At 43.4% G+C, this 23773-nt stretch overlaps 1 protein-coding gene across 2 annotated transcripts in view; it reads left to right on the top strand.

The window, feature by feature from the left end:
- The first annotated feature begins 766 nt into the window (after nucleotides 1–766).
- LOC120058531 (E3 ubiquitin-protein ligase Midline-1-like) overlaps nucleotides 767–23773 on the top strand; it is a 43068-nt gene continuing 20061 nt past the window's right edge. For both annotated transcript variants that reach the window (XM_039007255.1, XM_039007254.1), the window contains exons 1-2: nucleotides 767–967; nucleotides 13060–13781. In XM_039007255.1, the coding sequence (XP_038863183.1) occupies nucleotides 13116–13781 (666 nt within the window). In that variant the 5' untranslated portion in view covers nucleotides 767–967; nucleotides 13060–13115. The remainder of the gene's footprint in view (nucleotides 968–13059; nucleotides 13782–23773) is intronic.

Here is a 23773-nt window from a genome sequence, read left to right as displayed (position 1 = left end):
ATCTCATATTGAACTGGGACGAGACCCACCATCTAACATTGGACTGGGATGAAACCCACCACCTCACATGGGACGAGACCCACCACCTCACATGGGACGAGACCCACCATCTAACATTGGACTGGGATGAAACCCACCACCTCACATGGGACGAGACCCACCACCTCACATGGGACGAGACCCACCATCTAACATTGGACTGGGATGAAACCCACCACCTCACATGGGACGAGACCCACCACCTCACATGGGACGAGACCCACCATCTAACATTGGACTGGGATGAAACCCACCACCTCACATGGGACGAGACCCACCACCTCACATGGGACGAGACCCACCATCTAACATTGGACTGGGATGAGACCCACCACCTCACATTGGACTGGGACGAGACCCACCACCTCACATTGTGACAGTGTTATGTGTTTTCCATCAACATTGGTGTGTCGTGGTGTATAATAATCATTGTGGGATATACTGGATTGATACCGTGGCTCTACCCGCTGTGTTTCTATATGTCAACGACAAGTCACTGAAACCACATACATTATGATTAATGGTTATTGGATTATATAAACATTCTCTAGTAACACCATATGTGCCGTTTTGGAAATAGTTTCTGAACACAGCAAAGCTTCTCAGCTCACAATCCCTGAGCAGACACACCCACCATCTCAGAGGTCCCTCCCCCCTCTGTGTCATTGGTTAGTTTGCAGCCCACGGCAGACAGTTTCAACCCTCCTAGAGGGCCAGAAACTCACAGAAGAGTCAATACTGGTACTGGAGGTAAAAAACAGACGAGTCAATACTGGTACTGGAGGTAAAAACAGACGAGTCAGACGGTTCTTCCAGAGCGTTGCAGTGGATTGGCCTATTATAGTGTAGTGTTACCAGACTCGTCAACTGTGAGGCATTTCTTATTTTCCCCCTGTTTGTGGATAATGGGATTTTAACCATGTGGCAGGTAAATAAAGAGGTTACTGCTTACTTTATCTTCAGGTTTTGCATATTTTCTTACACAGAAACAAGTGGTGTCTGTGTGCTGTATGTGTTTCGGTGTCAGTGTGTTGACATGTTAGGGAGCAAAATGTTGACTCAGCCTCGAGGCAGGGCGTAGTTCAAGAGCTGATGTCACTCTGCTGTTCTGCACTTAGAAAATTCCATTAGTGTGGAATTATGAAAGTGACATCACAGAGTGTAGAATAACACAGTGGTTGAGGGAGGCAGTGAGTGAAACGACAGAGTGTAGAATAACACAGTGGTTGAGGGAGGCAGTGAGTGAAACGACAGAGTGTAGAATAACACAATGGTTGAGGGAGGCAGTGGGTGAAACGACAGAGTGTAGAATAACACAGTGGTTGAGGGAGGCAGTGGGTGAAACGACAGAGTGTAGAATAACACAATGGTTGAGGGAGGCAGTGAGTGAAACGACAGAGTGTAGAATAACACAGTGGTTGAGGGAGGCAGTGGGTGAAACGACAGAGTGTAGAATAACACAGTGGTTGAGGGAGGCAGTGGGTGAAACGACAGAGTGTAGAATAACACAGTGGTTGAGGGAGGCAGTGGGTGAAACGACAGAGTGTAGAATAACACAGTGGTTGAGGGAGGCAGTGGGTGAAACGACAGAGTGTAGAATAACACAATGGTTGAGGGAGGCAGTGGGTGAAACGACAGAGTGTAGAATAACACAGTGGTTGAGGGAGGCAGTGGGTGAAACGACAGAGTGTAGAATAACACAGTGGTTGAGGGAGGCAGTGGGTGAAACGACAGAGTGTAGAATAACACAGTGGTTGAGGGAGGCAGTGGGTGAAACGACAGAGTGTAGAATAACACAATGGTTGAGGGAGGCAGTGAGTGAAACGACAGAGTGTAGAATAACACAGTGGTTGAGGGAGGCAGTGGGTGAAACGACAGAGTGTAGAATAACACAGTGGTTGAGGGAGGCAGTGGGTGAAACGACAGAGTGTAGAATAACACAGTGGTTGAGGGAGGCAGTGGGTGAAACGACAGAGTGTAGAATAACACAGTGGTTGAGGGAGGCAGTGAGTGAAACGACAGAGTACAACACGGCAAAATGTGTGTGATCATGTGCAATGGATTGTCTGTGATCCTCGTACTTTTGACGTGACTCATTCTAAAGCTGCGAACGTTGTGACTCGGAAAGCTGGTGTGTCAACTTCAGTGATGATACCAGTACCAACGTTTTTACCACCTTGATTGTCACGAAAACATTATTTATGAGTTAGATCAATCCTAAGAAGTGTTGCCTGTCTTTTTAATCAAACATTCCATTTGCAGAATGCAGTTGGAATATCAGGCTTCATTGTTATTCAGTTCATATAATTCTCGTCTTGCTCGCACACATTTCAATAAAAGCTATTTTTGTGTTGAGTGAAGCTGTTATTTTTCAAAAGTTTATTACCAATAACATTCTCCGTTTGTTCCACAGTATGAGAGTTATACCAGTGCTAACAGGGGAATGAGAATATCCCGGTGTCTCCCAATGACCCACCAAATGTCTTTTACTACTTAAGATAAGATAAACACAAGTGAAATATAGCAGTGTTTGCTATCTGAGTTGCCTGTCTAGCTTCAAAGCAGTACTATTGTAACAAAATATTGCCTGTAGTTTTAGAAAAGAGCTTATCTGTGTACTTCCTTATTACTTTATTATTTTATAAGTGTAAAATGGAGACTTGTTGGAGCCTGGGTGGTTTCCTTGATTAATTAGTAACTAACTATCTCCCAGTGGAACAGAGGAACGCCTGACTTTTCTCTCTGATCACTCTTAGATCACATGTATCCCCATGGAAACCTTGTCAGTGTGTGAATGATTTGTTTAGGTTGATTGTAGCCTAGTTGTTGAAAGAGGTCAACAAGGAAAGGTACAGGCGGGGATAGTGAATAATGACTTTGGGAGTCTACATCCGTAACGTTTTGTTTGACACTAATATAGATTAGTATTATGGCAGTCTGTGTGCATAGTGCATGATTTATCATCAGTTTAAATAGTCAATTTGTCAGGGATTGTCAGTGTCATGCGGTTTACAGCCACTAGGTGTCCCTCTTTTACCTCTGTTTTGTAGTGGCTAAATTGCCCATCAATATATATGTGGTAATCTGAAATAACTATGCAGCAATATAAACAGTACACTTTATGTATAAGAATGACAAAATATGTACTTTGTTAACCCATACATTTTTTGAAGTAGTTTCAATGATGCATAATAAACCCTCATTTTAATCCAGTGAGTACTTTGTACAGTATTTTGGGATCAAGGGAGAACGTTAGATTATATTTTAATCATACGATTGGAATACGAGATTAGTGCAATCCAACAGCGACCAATTCTGTTATCAGGAAATCTATGCTGGGCCAGGGCTTTGCTGGAAAATAATGAGTCTGAGGGGGATTCAGTGAAAGTTCATGTGGTCATGGAAAGAAAACACTATTTTCCTGCTGATGCCACCTGCCAAACCGCAGAGAGGAAATGGGAGAGTTTGGCTGTTCTGATTACTGACCAGGATGACCTACAGAAAGACCGGCCCTGCCAGCAGCAGGCGTAGCTAACAGACCCTCTGTTCTAAAGCTGCTTGACTGCTTGGCTGGCTAAAGGCTAACTGGCAATGTATCAATCCAACTAGTGGCCTCTGTTTCCAATTTCTTATCTCTGGTCAAATCCACATTGGATTGTCTCTCTCAACTGCACACAAACTCCTTTGCAGTGTATCTACTTCAGCCGGTTGCATTTCATAACTGTAATATTGTATTTTTACATGTACACTCCTTACTGTAGGCTATTGTTTATTGGCACACATTGTAATCAATATCCCTCATCAAGACATCAACACTAAACAAATGAAATACCTATTGGCATGTCACAATCAATACATATGTACAATCTTAATTTGATCACTCTTTTGCTGCTGAAAAATGTCCTGCTCAGCAGGATATGCAAACTTGTAGTGTATTCAAGGTTTAAAAAAGGCCTCTTAAAGTTTGAGATTTCACTTTGAAATGTCAGACTTGATGTCAACCTTGACAGGAGTGGGCTGTTGGACCTCTCTATTGAACCGGCTGCTTTAGGGGGCAGAGCCAGGCCACACAAGTGCTTTAAGGGGGCAGAGCCAGGCCACACAAGTGCTTTAGGGGGCAGAGCCAGGCCACACAAGTGCTTTAGGGGGCAGAGCCAGGCCACACAAGTGCTTTAGGGGGCAGAGTCAGGCCACACAAGTGCTTTATGGGGCAGAGTCAGGCCACACAAGTGCTTTATGGGGCAGAGTCAGGCCACACAAGTGCTTTAGGGGGCAGAGCCAGGCCACACAAGTGCTTTAAGGGGGCAGAGTCAGGCCACACAAGTGCTTTAGGGGGCAGAGCCAGGCCACACAAGTGCTTTAAGGGGGCAGAGTCAGGCCACACAAGTGCTTTAGGGGGCAGAGCCAGGCCACACAAGTGCTTTAGGGGGCAGAGCCAGGCCACACAAGTGCTTTAGGGGGCAGAGCCAGGCCACACAAGTGCTTTAGGGGGCAGAGCCAGGCCACACAAGTGCTTTAGAGGGCAGAGCCAGGCCACACAAGTGCTTTAGGGGGCAGAGCCAGGCCACACAAGTGCTTTAGGGGGCAGAGCCAGGCCACACAAGTGCTTTAGGGGGCAGAGCCAGGCCACACAAGTGCTTTAGGGGGCAGAGTCAGGCCACACAAATGCTTTAGGGGGCAGAGCCAGGCCACACAAGTGCTTTAGGGGGCAGAGCCAGGCCACACAAGTGCTTTAGGGGGCAGAGCCAGGCCACACAAGTGCTTTAGGGGGCAGAGCCAGGCCACACAAGTGCTTTAGGGGGCAGAGCCAGGCCACACAAGTTCTTTAAGGGGGCAGAGTCAGGCCACACAAGTGCTTTAGGGGGCAGAGTCAGGCCACACAAGTGCTTTAAGGGGGCAGAGTCAGGCCACACAAGTGCTTTAAGGGGGCAGAGTCAGGCCACACAAGTGCTTTAGGGGGCAGAGTCAGGCCACACAAGTGCTTTAAGGGGGCAGAGTCAGGCCACACAAGTGCTTTAAGGGGGCAGAGTCAGGCCACACAAGTGCTTTAGGGGGCAGAGCCAGGCCACACAAGTGCTTTAGGGGGCAGAGCCAGGCCACACAAGTGCTTTAAGGGGCAGAGTCAGGCCACACATTGGTCACAGATACGCCACAAAGACAGGATTACAGATAAACAAGTTTAGATATCTGCCCCGGGAAAAAGAGAAAGTTCTCTCTCTCTCTAATGATGAATACAAGGATAAAGGTCGTCATTATAGATGATCAAATAGCGTGTCAAAGCTGATTAGAAAGAGTTTGAGTTGAGAGAAAAAACAATCCAAGTATGGCTCTCGTTTAAAAAAAATATATATTTAGTTATAGAGATGTAGGATCTTAATTTTGATCACTCTTCTGTTGCTGAGCATTTTCATGCATAGCAGGAATTGCAAAGTTGTAGTGTATTCAAGGTTTTAAAAAGGTTTCTAAAGTTTTGTAATTTTACTGCTGTAGCAAACTGACTCAAATTAAAATCCTACATCTGTAAGCTCTAATAGAAGCTCTAATATTCAAATTCAGTTTCACGGAAGCACCGTATTGCTTAGTAGAGTACTAATGCTTGATTCGTGCATATATCCCAACTGGAAAACCTGTCAGTGCCCACATGCAGAGAACCTTATCCCTGTGTACTGTTTCTCTGGTAGTTCAGCAGTTTACACCACCATGCATGCCTGGGCCCTGGGGATAAACCATTTACACTTTATCCTATTATTAAGCGTATATTATTGGCTTTCCTGCACTTAATCTTGCCCGGTCTGCTGGCACTAGATGTCGGGGATTTAACAACCTTTATGACAACAGCTCTGTGGGTCTCTTTTTAGGCTGCTGGTGTCTAGATGTGGTTACTCATTAGACACAGTGTTAGTTGGCTTTTTAAAAGTGGTGTTTCTCTCTCTCTCTCTCTCTCTCTCTCAGGCCACGTGAATGCACAGTCCTATTGGCTATTGATTGTGAGTCTTGTGCCAACCAATGACTGTAGGTGACAACCCCCCCCCCCCCCCCCCCCCCCCCCCCCCGGGTTGGTTGTAGAGCCTGCCCCAGCCTCATTGTAAAGTTCACATGTTTCCATTGCTGGCAGTGGGCAGACAGGGGGCTGGCTTCAAGGCAATTGATCATTCAGATCCACCCATGCATTTACTAATCCAAGTTAATGCAGCATTTACTAATCCAAGTTAATGCAGTGTGATTTTTGTGTATGATGAGTCTGCTGACTCAGTGTTATATCTCTTATAGATGAGCACAGTTTGAACTATTTTTTATTTTTTACTAGGCAAGTCAGTTAAAGAACAAATTGTTATTTACAATGACGGCACACCCCGGCCAAACCCTAACCCAGATGACGCTGGGCCATTTGTGTGCCGCCTAATGGGACTCCCAATCACGGCCAAATGTGATACAGCCTGGAATCGAACGAGGGACTGTAGTGACATCTCTTGCACTGAGATGCAGTGCCTTAGACCGCTGCGCCACTCCGGAGCATGCCATCAATTTATTTAGTATTATGCATGAATGTTGCATACTTGTGAAACTATTCCTAGAGGACTTTGTGTATAACAAAACATTATTTTTTAAATAGCAGGCATGTGTTAGGCTACTATAGGTGTAGAAAGGAACTAGGACCATGTTTTCAGGAACCTCTGGGTCCCGGGTGTGTGAAGATGAGCCTCACTCTTCTCCACTGAAACTCACTGACACTAAAATGCACCAGTACAGTACACTACCTAACAGTACAGTACACTACAGTACAGTACAGTACCTAACAGTACAGTACATTACACTACAGTACAGTACAGTACAGTACACTACCTAACAGTACAGTACACTACAGTACAGTACAGTACTCTACCTAACAGTACAGTACACTACAGTACAGTACAGTACACTACATTACACAACAGTACATTACAATACACTACAATACACTACAGTACACTACCATATACTACATTAAACTACAGTACATTACACTACAGTACAGTACACTACAATACACTACAGTACAGTACAATACACTACAGTACAGTACACTACATTACATTACACTACAATACACAACGGTACAGCACACTACAATACAGTACACTACAGTACAGTACAGTACTTTACACTACAGTACAATACAGTACAGTACACTACATTACACTGCAATACACTACAGTACAGTACACTACAATACAGTACACTACAGTACAGTACAGTACAGTACAGTACCGTACATTACACAACAGTACAGTACACTACAATACACTACACTACAGTACAGTACAGTACAGTACACTACAATACACTACAGTACAGTACACTACAATACACTACAGTACAGTACAATACACAACAGTACAACACACTACCGTACACAACATTACAGTACAGTACTTTACACTACAGTACAATACAGTACAGTACACTACATTACACTGCAATACACTACAGTACTGTACAGTGCACTACCGTACACTACCGTACACTACAGTACTTTACACTACAGTACAGTACAGCACACTACACTACATTACACTGCAATACACGACAGTACACTACACTACAGTATACTAGACTACAGTACACTACTGTACACTACCGTACACTACATTACACTACAGTACTTTACACTACAGTACAGTACAGCACACTACACTACATTACACTGCAATACACGACAGTACACTACACTACAGTATACTAGACTACAGTACACTACTGTACACTACCGTACACTACATTACACTACAGTACTTTACACTACAGTACAGTACAGCAAACTACACTACATTACACTGCAATACACGACAGTACACCACACTACAGTATACTAGACTACAGTACACTACTGTACATTACCGTACACTACATTACAGTACAGTACTTTACACTACAGTACAGTATAGCACACTACACTACATTACACTGCAATACACAACAGTACACTACACTACAGTATACTAGACTACAGTACAGTACAGCAGGTATTGCTGCCCAGCTGGAGGCTTCACAGGAAATCAGACAGGGGAATGCCATTGACATTCCGATGCCATCTCCAACACCATATGGTACTCACTCTCACACCCACCGCTTTGTGTTCACCAAGATGTCTAGAATGTCTACAATATGGATCTGTCTATCAGGGAGGGGATTGAGAGAGCAAGGGAGGGAGGGAGGGTGGGAGGGTGGGAGCGAGGTAGCGAGGGAGGGAGAGAGGGAGGGTAGGAGGGTGGGAGCGAGGGAGGGAGGGGAGGGAGGCACATGGAGAGCAGATGGTAGATGGTACCCTCCTTAATTTAAAGTGATCCATCCCCACTTTATAAAACTTGAGTGATGGGAACACACAGATTAACCAGAACAGATTAACACAGGGTTTATCATGAACACACCGTAACAGATTAACACATCGTTTATCGTGAATACACCAGAACAGATTAACACAGGGTTTATCATGAACACACCGGACCAGATTAACACAGGGTTTATCATGAACACACCGAAACAGATTAACACAGGGTTTATCATGAACACACCGGAACAGATTAACACGGGTTTATCGTGAACACACCAGAACAGATTAACACAGGGTTTATCATGAACACACCGGACCAGATTAACACAGGGTTTATCATGAACACACTGGGAAGTTTCATGTGGTGGAGAGACACATTTTTACAGATTTTACTAGTCTTGCGGAGGGGTCGAGAAATGTAATGGTTTCACTTTGAAACAGCAATTCTTACATTTCTCATTCTCTTTTGTAATCTAATGATGATTTTGTGAAACTTTGTATGCTTACTGCCTCAACCCAGTGAGACATTTGAGAAGCACTGACGTTTTGAGCAGGGAGAAAGAGTTCAGACTGGGGATGTGATCCCTGTGTTCCAGGTCAGCTTGTTGTTTGGGAGGAGAGGGAATCAGAGACCCCTGTCCCTGCTCCAATCCCAACCCATCCCCTGCGGGTGTGTGTGCGTGCCTGCGTTCCTGCATGCGTGTGTATTTGTGTGCATGTGTATCGTCAGCCTTTCTCAGTTTTTAATCCCTGGTGACAGAGCTAAGAACAGTTCCACCACACAGGGCAGCATTGTGCCGCTAGAGAGGCAGAGGAGACGGTCACGTTGGGAAACTGATCCTGACTCTCTCCTCTCTGTCTCCTCTCTGGTTTACAGCTCAGAGGGCAGGGATCAGAGGACAGAGGACACTGACCTGCCTGTCCTGTGTGAGGGCCAGAGTTACACTGACTAGGCCTACCCCCCTGTGGTCCTGGAGAACTCTGTCTCTGCTTATGTCCTGCCTCTCTCTCTCTCTCTCTCTCTCTCTCTCTCTCTCTCTCTCTCTCTCTCTCTCTCTCTCTCTCTCTCTCGCTCTCTGTCTCTCTGTCTCTCTCTCTGTCTGTCTCTGTCTCTGTCTGTCTCTCTCTCTTCTCTCTCTCCTCTCTCTCTTCTCTCTCTCTGCCTGTATTTCCAGTGATTGCTGGCCAGCTCTCCTACTGTAGGTGGAGCTGTCTGTCCTGGAGTTGTGGGGCAGGTCTTCCTGTTGTGCTGGCTACCTTTTGCTCTCTGTCTCTGGTTCCTGGTTAATGACAGCCGTGCTCCGGTACAGCAGGATTACTGCCTGACGAAGACTTTTGTCATCTGGATGCTCCACCGTCTGTTACTGCATACCGCCGCCTTCTCGTTACGGGGGGGGTGTTTCCTTTGATGTCCTTTAATACGTTTTCATGATTTTGGTCAGAAGTTTTCCCCTCAACCGAAATGTCTCTGCAGTGCAAAGCGGGAGGGAATCCATCGGTGGGTAAAGTAAACTGCGTGTGAATAGAAAACTTTCAGGAGGAGTGGAGTAAGGTGTAGTTGATGTGAAGCACTCTCCTCTGGCTTTCTGCCACAGTCTACTTTGACAGGGTTTCAGTGTAACTCTGGGGCTTTTGTAAGTTTGTAGGATGACATCATTGGCCGGGACATTTGTCTTTATGTACAGTATTTGCACTTCACGCAAAGCTCTTTGATCTTTTTTTGAATATTATGAACTATTATTTGCCTTCACTGAACGGAGACTTAATCATTTACTGGGGATGTTCAGTCACACGTGGCTGTTTATTTGCATGCTACTGTTGTATTGTAATTTGCTTTGAGGAAATGTACGAAAATATTCAGACGTACACTCTTAGAATAAAGGGTTCGAAAAGGGTTCTGAGGCTGTCCCCACAGGAGAACCCTTTTTGATTCCAGGAAGACCTCTTTTGGGTTTCGTGTGGAACCCTCTGTGGAAAGGGTTCTACATGGAACCCAAAAGGGTTTTATCTGGAACCAAGAGGGTTCTACCTGGTACCAAAAGGGGTTCTTCAAAGGGTTCTCCTATGAGGGCAGCGCAGAACCTTTTTTTGGTACACCCTTTTTATCTGAATATTTTTGTACATTTCCTCAAAGCAAATTACAATACAACAGTAGCATGCAAATAAACAGCCATGTGTGACTGAACATCCCCAGTAAATGATTAAGTCTCCGTTCAGTGAAGGCAAATAATAGTTCATAAATATTGTTCTAGATATACTGCAGCACCTTTTCTTTCTAAGAGTGTACGTGTCAGTCGAGTTGTGTTTGTTTTGTGGAATACTTACCCACACTATGAGTGGCACAGCGGTCTGAGGCACTGCATCTCAATGCTAGAGGCGTCACTACAGACCCTGGTTCCATTCCAGGCTGTATCACAGCGGTCTGAGGCACTGCATCTCAGTGCTAGAGGCGTCACTACAGACCCTGGTTCCATTCCAGGCTGTATCACAGCGGTCTGAGGCACTGCATCGCAGTGCTAGAGGCGTCACTAAAGACCCTGGTTCCATTCCAGGCTGTGTCACAACTGGCCGTGATTGGGAGTCCCATAGGGCGGCTCACAATTGGCCCAGCGTCGTCCGGGTTTGGCCGGGGGTAGGCCGTCATTGTAAATAATAATTTGTTCTCAACTGACTTGCTAAATAAAAGATTCAATAAAATCTGATAAAAACAGGATGACAGACAGACATTACAGGTGTCACGTTCCTGACCTGTTTTCTGTTGTTTTGTATGTGTTTAGTCGGTCAGGGCGTGAGTTGGGGTGGGCATTCTATGTTATGTGTATCTATGTTGGTTAATGGGTTACCTGATATGGTTCTCAATTAGAGGCAGGTGGTTTACGTTTCCTCTGATTGAGAGCCATATTAAGGTAGGTTGTTTCACATTGTTTGTTGTGGGTGGTTGTCTCCTGTGTTTGTATGTTGGTACCACATGGGACTGTATCGTTCGTTTGTTTTGTAGTCTGTTCCTGTTCGTGCGTTCTTCGTTGTATGTAAGTTCTCATGTCCAGGTCTGTCTACGTCGTTTTGTTATTTTGTTAATTATTCAAGTGTAGTTCGTTTTTTCGTCTTGTTTAATAAATTAAATCATTATGTCATCATACCTCGCTGCACATTGGTCTTCCGATCCCTCTCTCCTCTCCTCGTCCGAGGAGGAGGAAGAGCTAGAGTTTCGTTACAACAGGACAGTGATCTTGTGTGGATTAAGTAGACACTTCTAATTCTACTACTATTCTTAGTAGACATGAGCACTAATCTACTTTGTAAGTAATCTTACTGTCGAAATTTTATAACTTCCATTTCACCAGATTAGTTTACTTCAGTGTACAAACAATCAAAATGTTATATTGTGTGCACTGTGCATTTTAAAATGGACCATTTAACATTGCATTAAAAATAGACTCTATTTTTTGTGGAGGAAACCATAAGCCATAATAATATTTGAGTGTATTTCTGGCAACTGCTATACAGTAACCTCTACCATATGTTTAGTACTATGTTTAGTACTTAGTACTGACATCACGTTTGAACATTGGGCACACTAATTCTACCCTCCTTAGCTTGACTTGGCTCATCAACTTGGATAACAGAGAGAAGGTTTCTGTTAAAACAAACTTCATGTCCCGGGACAAAGCACCAACAGTAGCACAACAAAGCCCCACAGATGAATTCATATTGTCTACATCACAGACATGTGAGACGAGTGCAACAGTTGTATCTTCCAGTAGGTTAACTGAGTGTCCCTGCGGATTTGAACAGAACAGGGGGAGAGAACAAACCCGTCCTTAGCTATAGCTCTCTGCGAGTTTCTGTGTCCTCAACTTCAAAGACCACTTGTGCCCGGCTGGCCTGATAATGAGCTTTTGCCTTCTTTCATACATAATGCGTGGAGGTAGAGTTCACACAGGGAGACGCGACGGGCACAGCGCATCCACTCGCAGCTGGGGTGTCTGACTGGCCTGGAACAAAGGCCCTGTGTCCATCAGGACAGTCACAGTAAGGAGTTCCAGCCGTGAACAGGCAGGGACTTCTGCTTCAGTGAGCTGCCTGGCTTCACTGCCCTGGGCTAGCTAGCCTAGCCAAGCCTCTCCATAGACATGGGCCACTTGACGAAAATGACTCATTTATGGTGTTTCCAGAGTTATATCATCAAAACAACTCAAAGCTCTTATAAAATATGCAGCGTTTGTTTTGTTTTTTTACCAATTTCGGTCTTTTTTGTTTGGCTGTTGCATCACAGGAACTATGGACAGATGTGCCTCCCTATAAAATATTGTAGGAATTAGTTCTAGGGAACTCAATATCTACATGGATTGCTTTACTTTTAACCAAACAAGTTTAATTTCGATTGAGCTTTAATTTATATTTCTGTAAGGGGTTTAGAATACACTGAAACTCAATTTAGAAGTGTCTGCATTTCATGCAATACCCCCGATGAAGATACCAGAGATGTGTTATCCAATAATTGCTATTTATTCCTCTAATACACCAAGTAATCTCCAGTTCCCTTTAGATTAGGAATGTGGTCAGACTACTCATTAATTTATATTCTGGGAAAGTTGACAACCCCCTACTGTTTAACCCTTTTGAACCCCTTGCTTCTCTCTCTTTTTCTCTCTCTATCTCTCCCATTCTCCCATTCTCTAATGATGAAGTCCATGTCATCCCTACAGATAGCTGATCAGCTTCCCTGGATTTCGCTGACGACATCGCTTTGTTGTGTGTGAAGATGGAAACACTGGAGTCGGAGCTGACCTGCCCAATCTGTCTGGAGCTCTTCGAGGACCCCTTGCTCTTGCCCTGCGCTCACAGCCTGTGCTTCAACTGTGCCCACCGTATCCTGATCTCCCACTGCAGCCCCAACGAGCCTGTGCAGTCCATCAGCGCCTTCCAGTGCCCAACCTGTCGCTATGCCATCACCCTCAACCAGAGGGGCCTAGAGGGACTGAAGCGTAACGTCACTCTGCAGAACATCATCGACCGCTTCCAGAAGGCTTCCGTGAGCGGGCCCAACTCCCCCAGCGAGACTCGCCGTGAGCGGGTCGCCCCGGACGGCTCGGCCATGACCTCCCCCAGCGAGACGGTGCAGTGCCAGTTCTGTGAGCAAGACCCTCCCCAGGATGCCGTCAAGACCTGTGTCACCTGTGAGGTGTCCTACTGCGATGAATGCTTGAAGGCCACCCACCCCAATAAGAAGCCCTTCACCAGCCACCGTCTGATCGAGCCCATGTCGGACTGCCACATCAGGGGACTCATGTGTCTGGAGCACGAGGACGAGAAGGTGAACATGTACTGTGTCACAGATGAACAGTTGATCTGTGCCTTGTGCAAACTGGTCGGTCGGCATCGGGACCACCAAGTAGCCGCCCTCAGCGACCGCTATGAGAAACTCAAGGTAAGAGATGCTCTGTGCTGTACTATGCTATACTGTACACAGCTTCAGGAATGTCTGGGGAGTATGAGAAGTTAATGACTGACTGTGAAGAGCTCACTATGTGCAATAATTTGTGTCCACTGAGTGGAATAAATGGTGGTATTAAAAAATCATATTTGATTCAAATCAAGTGAAAACATTTGGGTATTTTAGATAAACAATATTGTGCCTGAATTGCCTGTCACATCAGATTCAATATCTGACCTTTCTTTTTTTGTTTTGTTGAGATTCACCACACACATTTTCAGAGATGCAAAAAATAATGTGATTGCTAATTGTGTTGTTTTCCAAATGTTGCCTTATCCTAAAAAATCTATGTGACATACTGCAGCGTGAAAAAACCCCTGTTGTTCCACAATTCATAGAGGCATCATGACAAGGGCATTTTAAGATTTAAAATTGAGGTAGGATCCAATATTTCAATAAATCGTCTATCTCCTATTAATATCCTCTGCTAACCAACGAGGAATGTTTCCTCAGACTCATGTGTAAATCAGGAGTCATTGTGGTTGGAAACAGTGTAGCACAAGAGAACAATACAATCAGGTAAACTCACAGTTATACGCTTTGTGTAATACTGTATCTACTGGCCCTCTTGGCTTACGACACGTCAAAACAAAGCTAACAGTATTAGAAACATGTCAAATGGAATTCCCCATTCAGTCAGATTTCCCCAGTAATGCAGCAGCAGTAAACTCATGTGATGTCTGTTAATATTTCAAAGAGCAAGAGCTTTGGGAACAAGGAGTGATCACACACCATCACACTTTCTTTTAGCGGCTTAAATATAAAATTTTGCCACAAAATTACAACCAATAAATAATGATTGGTTTCAGGTTAAGTTGAACTAACCTCTTTCCCTCCATGTGTGTCCATATTAATATGGTATCATGAGAGGCTCTTAGCTGGAACACACAAAAAGGTGGCCACGCATTCCTTGCACTTAAGACTTGAATGAGCTCCTGTCAAAGCACTGACGTTTGGGCTTTGTGGGCTAGTATTTTGCCAACACGCCATGGGACTCGATCATGGCTCCAGAAACCTCATGGGAGCGATTAATGCTTTATTACCAGGCAGAACCATGCGGCTGTGTATTATAGTTAGCCTTTCACATGGAAATGTACCCTCACATTTGACAAGTTCTATCAAGAGACACAACAAATAGGGCTGTGATGTCAGTAGACCTTAACCCCTATACATTCTGTTGAACAACATGTATCTAAGTATTTTATCAGTAAATTCATTTTTTTTTTGTATTTACAGTAGCAATATCTATTAGCGTTTTTTTTTACAGTTGATTGATAGCCAATTGATGTTTTATTTGAATGAGGCAGTGTTTAGCCAATGCCTTTATTAAAGGAGAAGTCAGTGTAATAATGTAATAATGTGTCTAGATGAAGGGTTCCTAGGGTCCACATGGACACCTTTATTAAAGGGGAAGTCAGTGTAATAATGTAATAATGTGTCTAGATGAAGGGTTCCTAGGGTCCACATGGACACCTTTATTAAAGGGGAAGTCAGTGTAATAATGTAATAATGTGTCTAGATGAAGGGTTCCTAGGGTCCACATGGACACCTTTATTAAAGGGGATGTCAGTGTAATAATGTAATAATGTGTCTAGATGAAGGGTTCCTAGGGTCCACATGGACACCTTTATTAAAGGGGAAGTCAGTGTAATAATGTGTCTAGATGAAGGGTTTCTAAGGTCCACATGGACACCATTGCATGGCTTTGAAAGACTTCAGGACTTTTCACAAATAAATACGAATGTTACACTATTTATGCATGAATAACAAAAAGAGATTTTGCATTACATAGTACACACGGACTACTTTTTGCTTGGCCTTTCACCAAAAACAAAGAGAATGCCAAGCTTGGTCCCAGAATCCCAGTGAAACTGAGATGCGGTAATCTTAGATTGCAACACTATGGCGATCGAGGTCAGAGCATCAGCGTTAACCGGTGTTTCCTTTGTTTGATCATGCTGTCATTGTGCAGAGAACTCCAGGCTGCTATCTCAGTGAGAGGAGTGAACAGGAGGAAGCAGACCAGGAGATATCTACGGTATCTACAGTATTAATCCAACTCCACATTCAGGGACAGGTCTACTAAGAGTTAACAGCTGTTATTTTCAATGGGGAATAAAACCTGCAGACTAAACAATACCAATAAGTTATATCAAGGTCAAATCTAAAAATGTTGGGCTCTTTTATTCCCCTCTGAAAATAACAGGATAATATTTTGCACAGGTGCAAATGCTCTGTAAACCTGACCCGTAGAATATAGTCCACATTTTACTATGGGTGGCTTCACGGCCTCTATGTGATATCTGCTTTGTTTATCCTGTTTGGCGTGCAAGCCCGACGTCGGTACACTTATGACAACAGCCACTTCAAGTGCAGGGCGCGAAATTCAAAAGATATTTTTTTTAAATATTTAACTTTCACACATTAACAAGTCCAATACAGCATATGAAAGGTACACATCTCGTGAATCCAGCCAACATGTCCGATTTTTAAAATGTTTTACAGGGAAGACAAAATATGTAAATCTATTAGCTAACCACGTTAGCAAAAGACTCCACTTTTATTACTCCATCAGTTTTTGACTCCATCAGTAGCTATCACAAATTCGGCCAAATAAAGATATAAATAGCCACTAACCAAGAAACAACCTCATCAGATGACAGTCTGATAACATATTTATTGTATAGCATATGTTTTTTTCGAAAAATGTGCATATTTCAGGTATAAATCATAGTTTACATTGCAGCTACATTCAGAAATTGCACCGAAAGCAGCCATATTTACAGACACCAACGTCAAATACCTAATTACTCATCATAAAACATTTCTGAAAAATACATAGTGTACAGCAAATGAAAGACAGGCATCTTGTGATGCCAGACAATATTTCCGATTTATTAAGTGTTTTACAGCGAAAACAAAATGTTGCGTTATATTAGCTTAGCACAATAGCCAGAAACATTACGACAGATATATGAAATAACATCATAAATTGGGTCTTACTTTTGCTGATCTTTCATCAGAATGTTGAACAAGGTGTCCTTTGTCCAGATGAGTCGTTGTTTGGATTCAGAATGGCAACTTTCTCTCTCCATTTAGCAAGCGCGCTAGCCGGGTTGCACGGATCTCTCCATGTAAACAAACGGAAGAGAACGGAACACGGCAAAACTCCCGAAAAAATTTCAATAATCTGATGAAACTATATTGAAAAAACATACTTTACGATGATATGGTGACATGTATCAAATAAAATCAAAGCCGGAAATAATAGTCGCCTATAACGTCAGCAAAACAAAAGGCAACCCCACTGTCCAAATCGCGTTCTTCAGAGTACCGGAACTGGGGTACACGTCATTCCAAGAGGATTTATTCCATCCCAGATCGAGATAATCACCTCATTTCTTCTCTCACAGCCTTCTTGACACCCAGAGGAAGGTGTATGACGTGCATGTATACTAATAGCTCTTGTGCCCATTTATAGGCAGGAAGAGGAAGAGAGCATCGATTTCAGACTTTGAACTTCCGGGTCAGGAAAAGTGCTGCAGAATGAGTTCTGTTTCACTCAGAGAAATAATTCAAACGGTTTTAGAAACTAGAGAGTGTTTTCTATCCAATAGTAATAATAATATGCATATTGTACGAGCAAGAATTGAGTACGAGGCCGTTTGAAATGGACACATTTTATCAGGGTACTCAATACTGCCCCTTGCAGCCATAAGAAGTTAAGTAACGAGTAGTGCCATACAGTATATATACATTATAAAGATAATGTATGTACTCTGGAACATAGTTTACCATCAGGTTTTTACATAACGCCCCCAGGGAGATTACTATTTAAATTCATACTGTATTTGATTCTATGCAAAGTTATCCATTTGGAAAAAGTGCACATTAGTTCCACAATAGATAAAAGATTTACATATTTATCATAACCGAGGCGATTGTGAAGGATAATGACAAGCCCCTCCTTATTGTTGTTCTGTATTTGACTAATGTTACTCAGGGCTCATTCCCCTCCTTCCTGTTGTTCTGTATTTGACTGATGTCACTCAGGGCTCATCCCCCTCCTTCCTGTTGTTCTGTATTTGACTGATGTCACTCAGGGCTCATTCCCCTCCTTCCTGTTGTTCTGTATTTGACTAATGTCACTCAGGGCTCATTCCCCTCCTTCCTGTTGTTCTGTATTTGACTAATGTCACTCAGGGCTCATCCCCCTCCTTCCTGTTGTTCTGTATTTGACTAATGTTACTCAGGGCTCATTCCCCTCCTTCCTGTTGTTCTGTATTTGACTAATGTTACTCAGGGCTCATTCCCCTCCTTCCTGTTGTTCTGTATTTGACTAATGTTACTCAGGGCTCATTCCCCTCCTTCCTGTTGCTCTGTATTTGACTAATGTTACTCAGGGCTCATTCCCCTCCTTCCTGTTGTTCTGTATTTGACTGATGTCACTCAGGGCTCCCGAGTGGCGCAGCGGTCTGAGGCACTACATCTCAGTGCTAGAGGCGTCACTACAGACACCCTGGTTCGATTCCAGGCTGTATCACAACCTGCCATAATTGGGAATCCCATAGGGCGGCGCATAATTTGCCCAGCGTCGTCCGGGTTAGGGTTTGGCCGGGGTAGGCCGTCATTGTAAAATAAGAATTTGTTCTTAACTGACTTGCCTAGTTAAATAAATGTTAAATAAATCGAAAAGGAAGAGTGGCAGACTTTAATGTAGTTGTGGTCAAACTCGAGCTCTGCATTTCTGATATTTCTTGCCAGTTGTAAGATACTCTACCTACTAGGTGGTCACGTCAGCACAAATCCTACATTATATCTGATTACAACATCCGTGGCCATGTCAACTCCTTCATTCTTCAGATACAAACGAATGAACTTATTCTGAGCATGACAGCAAATGTCAGAACTAACCAACAAACCCAGAACTGGTGCTCATTACTCTTTATCCAGATGTTAATACCCTTGTCTTGTGTGGGATTACTTTTTGTCTGTTTGTAATTCCCCCCTGACCTCTGTGCCAAGGTATTGTCATACTGTGTCCCTGAGTCAGTCTATAGTACTAGAATGACCAGGTTTTAGGGGTTGTTTGTTTTAGTCTACAAGGATTCATTTTTTTGTGGTTGCAGCATTTTCCTTTGTGCTCCCTCGCTTTCACATGGGGCTATTGTCTTGAGTTTTTAAATATTTTTTTTAAGAGGCTTTATCTTTTACAAAAATGATTATTCACCCCGCTTCACCTTTTTGAATTTAAGCATATAAAATATATAACAGCCAAAGTACAAAATAACCTAAATAAATAATGTTAACAGAGACTTTATGAAAAGACAAAGATATTTAATTTATATGGAGATGCAGCCATAGACCTCACTGCAAAAAGGCAGCGTTGCTAAATGAATTGCACTTAGCATGCTCCAAGTCTTGACAAGCTGGACTCAAGTATGCCGATGTTACCCACTGCGAAGCCACATCTTAGCTCTATTCGTTTACATCCCAGAAGGAACATGCAATGTAGTGCTCTCTGGCTAATGTAGAAGGAATGCAAATCATAAACGTAACAGAAGTATTTAGATACCTGTACATGTCTGAAATCTCTTATGTTAAGCAAAATAAAAGTAAGAAAGAGAGGGGAGGGGGTAAAAATATTTCCAATTTTATTGGTTCTAGAGTTAGAAGAATCAAATCAAATAAATTGTATTTGTCACAAGCCCTTAACCAACAATGCTTTAAGAAGTTAAGAAAATAAATAAAAAATAAGTGGTCAGTAAAAAAATAGATAAGTAAAAAAAATTAAAATAAAAGTAACAAATAATTAAACAGCAGCAGTAAAATAACAAACGAGGCTATATACAGGGAGTACCGGTACAGAGTCAATATGCGGGGGCACCGGTTAGCTGAGGTAATTGAGGTAATATGTACAGTACATGTAGGTAGAGTTAAAGTGTCTATGCATAGATTATAAACAGAGAGTAGCAGCAGCGTAAAAGAGGGGTCTGGGTAGCCCTTTGATTAGATGTTCAGGAGTCTTATGGCTTGGGAGTAGAAGCTGTTATGAAGCCTTTTGGACCTAGACTTGGCACTCCATTACCGCTTGCCGTGCTGTAGCAGAGAGAACAGTCTATGATTAGGGTGGCTGGAGTCTTTGACAATTTTTAGGGTCTTCCTCTGACATCGCCTGATATAGAGATTCTGGATGGCAGGAAGCTTGGCCCCAGTGATGTACTGGGCTGTACGCACTACCCTCTGTAGTGCCTTGCGATCGGAGGCCGAGCAGTTGTCATACCAGGCAGTGATGCAATCAGTCAGGATGCTCTCGATGGTGTTGGTTCTAGAGTTAGAATGATCATTATTGGTTCTAGAGTTAAAATGTTCATTATTGGTTCTAGTTAAATTATGAATATTAGTTCTAGAGTTAAAATTATCATTGTTGGTTCTAGAGTTAGAAGGATCATTATTGGTTGTAGTTAAAAGTATCATTATTGGTTCTAGAGTTAGAAGGAACAGTATGTGTTATGGTTCAAGTTCCAAAGGTTCTACATTGTTTCCTCACGTTCATCTGACATGTTTTTCATCTTCATGACATATTTTTAAAATTAATTTCCGTTAGACTATAATGATAAATTATACAACTGTGTGCCTCAGCTATAGTACATTGTAATGCTCTTAGTGTTTAGACAGTTCCCTGCGATGGATTTCTATTTTCCTAAATCAATTCAGACATGATGAGAGGAAGGAATAGCTGCTTCCTCTGGATGAGGAATGCTTTTGGTCCCATACCTTTGGTTTTGGCTTGCTCAGTCTCTCTTCCTTCCTGACAAAAACCTGACCGGTCAGGTCACTGTCTGTGTTTCGAAAACTGTTCTGCCAACTTTTCTGTCATTTTACCACCTGATCTCAGGACAGTGTTAGTTCTGACTGTGCCGATTGTAAAAAGGCAGATGATAGCCTGGCATATGATATCAGCAGTCCACTATTTCCAGATGTAAGAAACAAAGCAGAACTCTGTAAATATATGACAAAAGAGAGCATTTCTCTGGAAAGTGTCACACCTTACATTCACATTACAAAACAATGAAATTCACAATTTAGATGACTTGCCAGTGACAACGATTACAGTGCATCAACTCTCAAAAGGCTGAAGGAAGTCCATCTGAAGGAAGTAACAGAGAAATGGAGTTGGCCCGAGTGGGTTATGTAGTCTGGGCCTGCTGTCTGTCTTTCAGTGTTGGACAGGGAGGTTCTTGGAAGAGTGGGTTATGTAGTCTGGGCCTGCTGTCTGTCTTTCAGTGTTGGACAGGGAGGTTCTTGGCAGAGTGGGTTATATAGTCTGGGCCTGCTGTCTGTCTTTCAGTGTTGGACAGGGAGGTTCTTGGCAGAGTGGGTTATATAGTCTGGGCCTGCTGTCTGTCTTTCAGTGTTGGACAGGGAGGTTCTTGGAAGAGTGGGTTATGTAGTCTGGGCCTGCTGTCTGTCTTTCAGTGTTGGACAGGGAGGTTCTTGGCAGAGTGGGTTATATAGTCTGGGCCTGCTGTCTGTCTTTCAGTGTTGGACAGGGAGGTTCTTGGAAGAGCGGGTTATGTAGTCTGGGCCTGCTGTCTGTCTTTCAGTGTTGGACAGGGAGGTTCTTGGCAGAGTGGGTTATATAGTCTGGGCCTGCTGTCTGTCTTTCAGTGTTGGACAGGGAGGTTCTTGGAAGAGCGGGTTATGTAGTCTGGGCCTGCTGTCTGTCTTTCAGTGTTGGACAGGGAGGTTCTTGGCAGAGCGGGTTATATAGTCTGGACCTGCTGTCTGTCTTTCAGTGTTGAACAGGGAGGTTCTTGGCAGAGCGGGTTATATAGTCTGGACCTGCTGTCTGTCTTTCAGTGTTGGACAGGGAGGTTCTTGGAAGAGCGGGTTATGTAGTCTGGGCCTGCTGTCTGTCTTTCAGTGTTGAACAGGGAGGTTCTTGGAAGAGCGGGTTATGTAGTCTGGGCCTGCTGTCTGTCTTTCAGTGTTGGACAGGGAGGTTCTTGGAAGATCGGGTTATATAGTCTGGGCCTGCTGTCTGTCTTTCAGTGTTGGACAGGGAGGTTCTTGGCAGAGCGGGTTATATAGTCTGGACCTGCTGTCTGTCTTTCAGTGTTGAACAGGGAGGTTCTTGGCAGAGCGGGTTATATAGTCTGGGCCTGCTGTCTGTCTTTCAGGGTTGGACAGGGAGGTTCTTCAGGGATCCAAACACTTTCAAATGAATGGCACAGGATAAATCATCTCTGAGAGGAAGTGGATGCTTTATCTCCTGTTGGGAGTTGAAATGCCAACTGGCATGCCACCCTAACTGTCAAACGTTTATGGAAGAGAGACAGGCGAGACGGGGAGATACCCTATTTACATAAAAGCAATGTTATTTTGACCTGGCAACAGTATTAACCAACCATAACTATTCCCTTTATGACTCCGTATGTCATCACATGATGTTTTCTTCACCAAGTCAATTATTTCAAGTGCATTATACAACTAGACGTGCAAACATACTACTAGACATACAGCTGTATAAAATAAATGTATTTTTCAGCCGATTAAATTATCATAATGAGTCCATTTAAACTTTATGAACTGCATTAGAGCATTTATCATGGAGTTATGGGCTGTTTCTGTGAGGCTGCATCAGCTGTTCTCCAGCCAGGGCTCTATGGATCTCCAGGCACCTTCCATCCATCCATCCACAGCAGGCAGCACAGAGCAATTATAATTGCTTTCGTCACCTCTGCTTGGGTATAAATAAATAATTTTGATGAGCAGTTTAATAAAAAAAAATAAAAAAAATGCTATTTCTGTGCACGCTGAAGCACAGAGCCTAATGAAATGGCAATGTGAAAAGGCCGACCTGAGAGAGCTTCCCAACATTAGCTAAACAGTGACTTCACAGACACCTTCAGTTCTCCAAAGTTCTCTGTTTACTAAATTCTTCAATTGTTTTCATCATACTGTACTGTACAGCGCATTCGGAAAGTATTCAGACCCCTTGACTTTTTCCACATTTTATTACTTTACAGCCTTATTCTAAAATGGATAAAATATATATTTTTTTCCTCATCAATCTAAACACAATACCCCATAATGAAAAAGCAAAAACAGGTTTTTAGAAATGTTTACAAACGTTAAAAAAAATAAAAAAATATGAAATATTACATTTACATAAGTATTCAGACCCTTTACTCAGTACTTTGTTGAAGCACCTTTGTCAGCGATTACAGCCTTGAGTCTTCTTGGGTATGACGCTACAAGCTTGGCACACCTGTATTTGGGGAGTTTCTCCCATTCTTCTCTGCAGATACTTTCAACGTCTGTCAGGTTGGATGGGGAGCGTCGCTGCATAGCTATTTTCAGGTCTCTCCAAAGATGTTCGATCGAGTTCAATTCCGGGAACTTGACCCGAAGCCACTCCTGCGTTGTCTTGGCTGTGTGCTAAGGGTCATTGTCCTGTTGTAAGGTTAACCTTTGGCCCATCTAAGGTCCTGAGCGATCTAGAGCAGGTTTTCATCAAGGGTCTCTCGGTACTTTGCTCCGTTTATCTTTCCCTTGATTATGACTAGACTCCCAGTCCCTGCCGCTGAGAAACATCCCCACAGCATGATGCTGCCACCACCATGCTTCACCGTAGGGATGGTGCCAGGTTTCCTCCAGATGTGACGCTTGGCATTCAGGCCAAATAGTTCAATCTTGGTTTCACCAGACCAGAGAATGTTGTTTCTCATGGTCTGAGAGTCCTTTAGGTGCCTTTTGGCAACCTCAAAGTGGGCTGTCATGTGCCTTTTACTGAGGAGTGGCTTTCGTCTGACCACTCTACCATAAAGGCCAGATTGGTGGAGTGCTGCAGATGGTTGTCCTTCTGGAAGGTTCTCCCATCTCCACAGAGGAATTCAGGAGCTCTGTCAGAGTGACCATCG

Source organism: Salvelinus namaycush, chromosome 13, assembly GCF_016432855.1.
Source record: "Salvelinus namaycush isolate Seneca chromosome 13, SaNama_1.0, whole genome shotgun sequence".
NCBI classification, from domain to species: Eukaryota; Metazoa; Chordata; class Actinopteri; order Salmoniformes; family Salmonidae; genus Salvelinus; species Salvelinus namaycush.
Note: the sequence above shows the minus strand (reverse complement) of the source record. Positions and strands in the feature narration are given on the sequence as shown.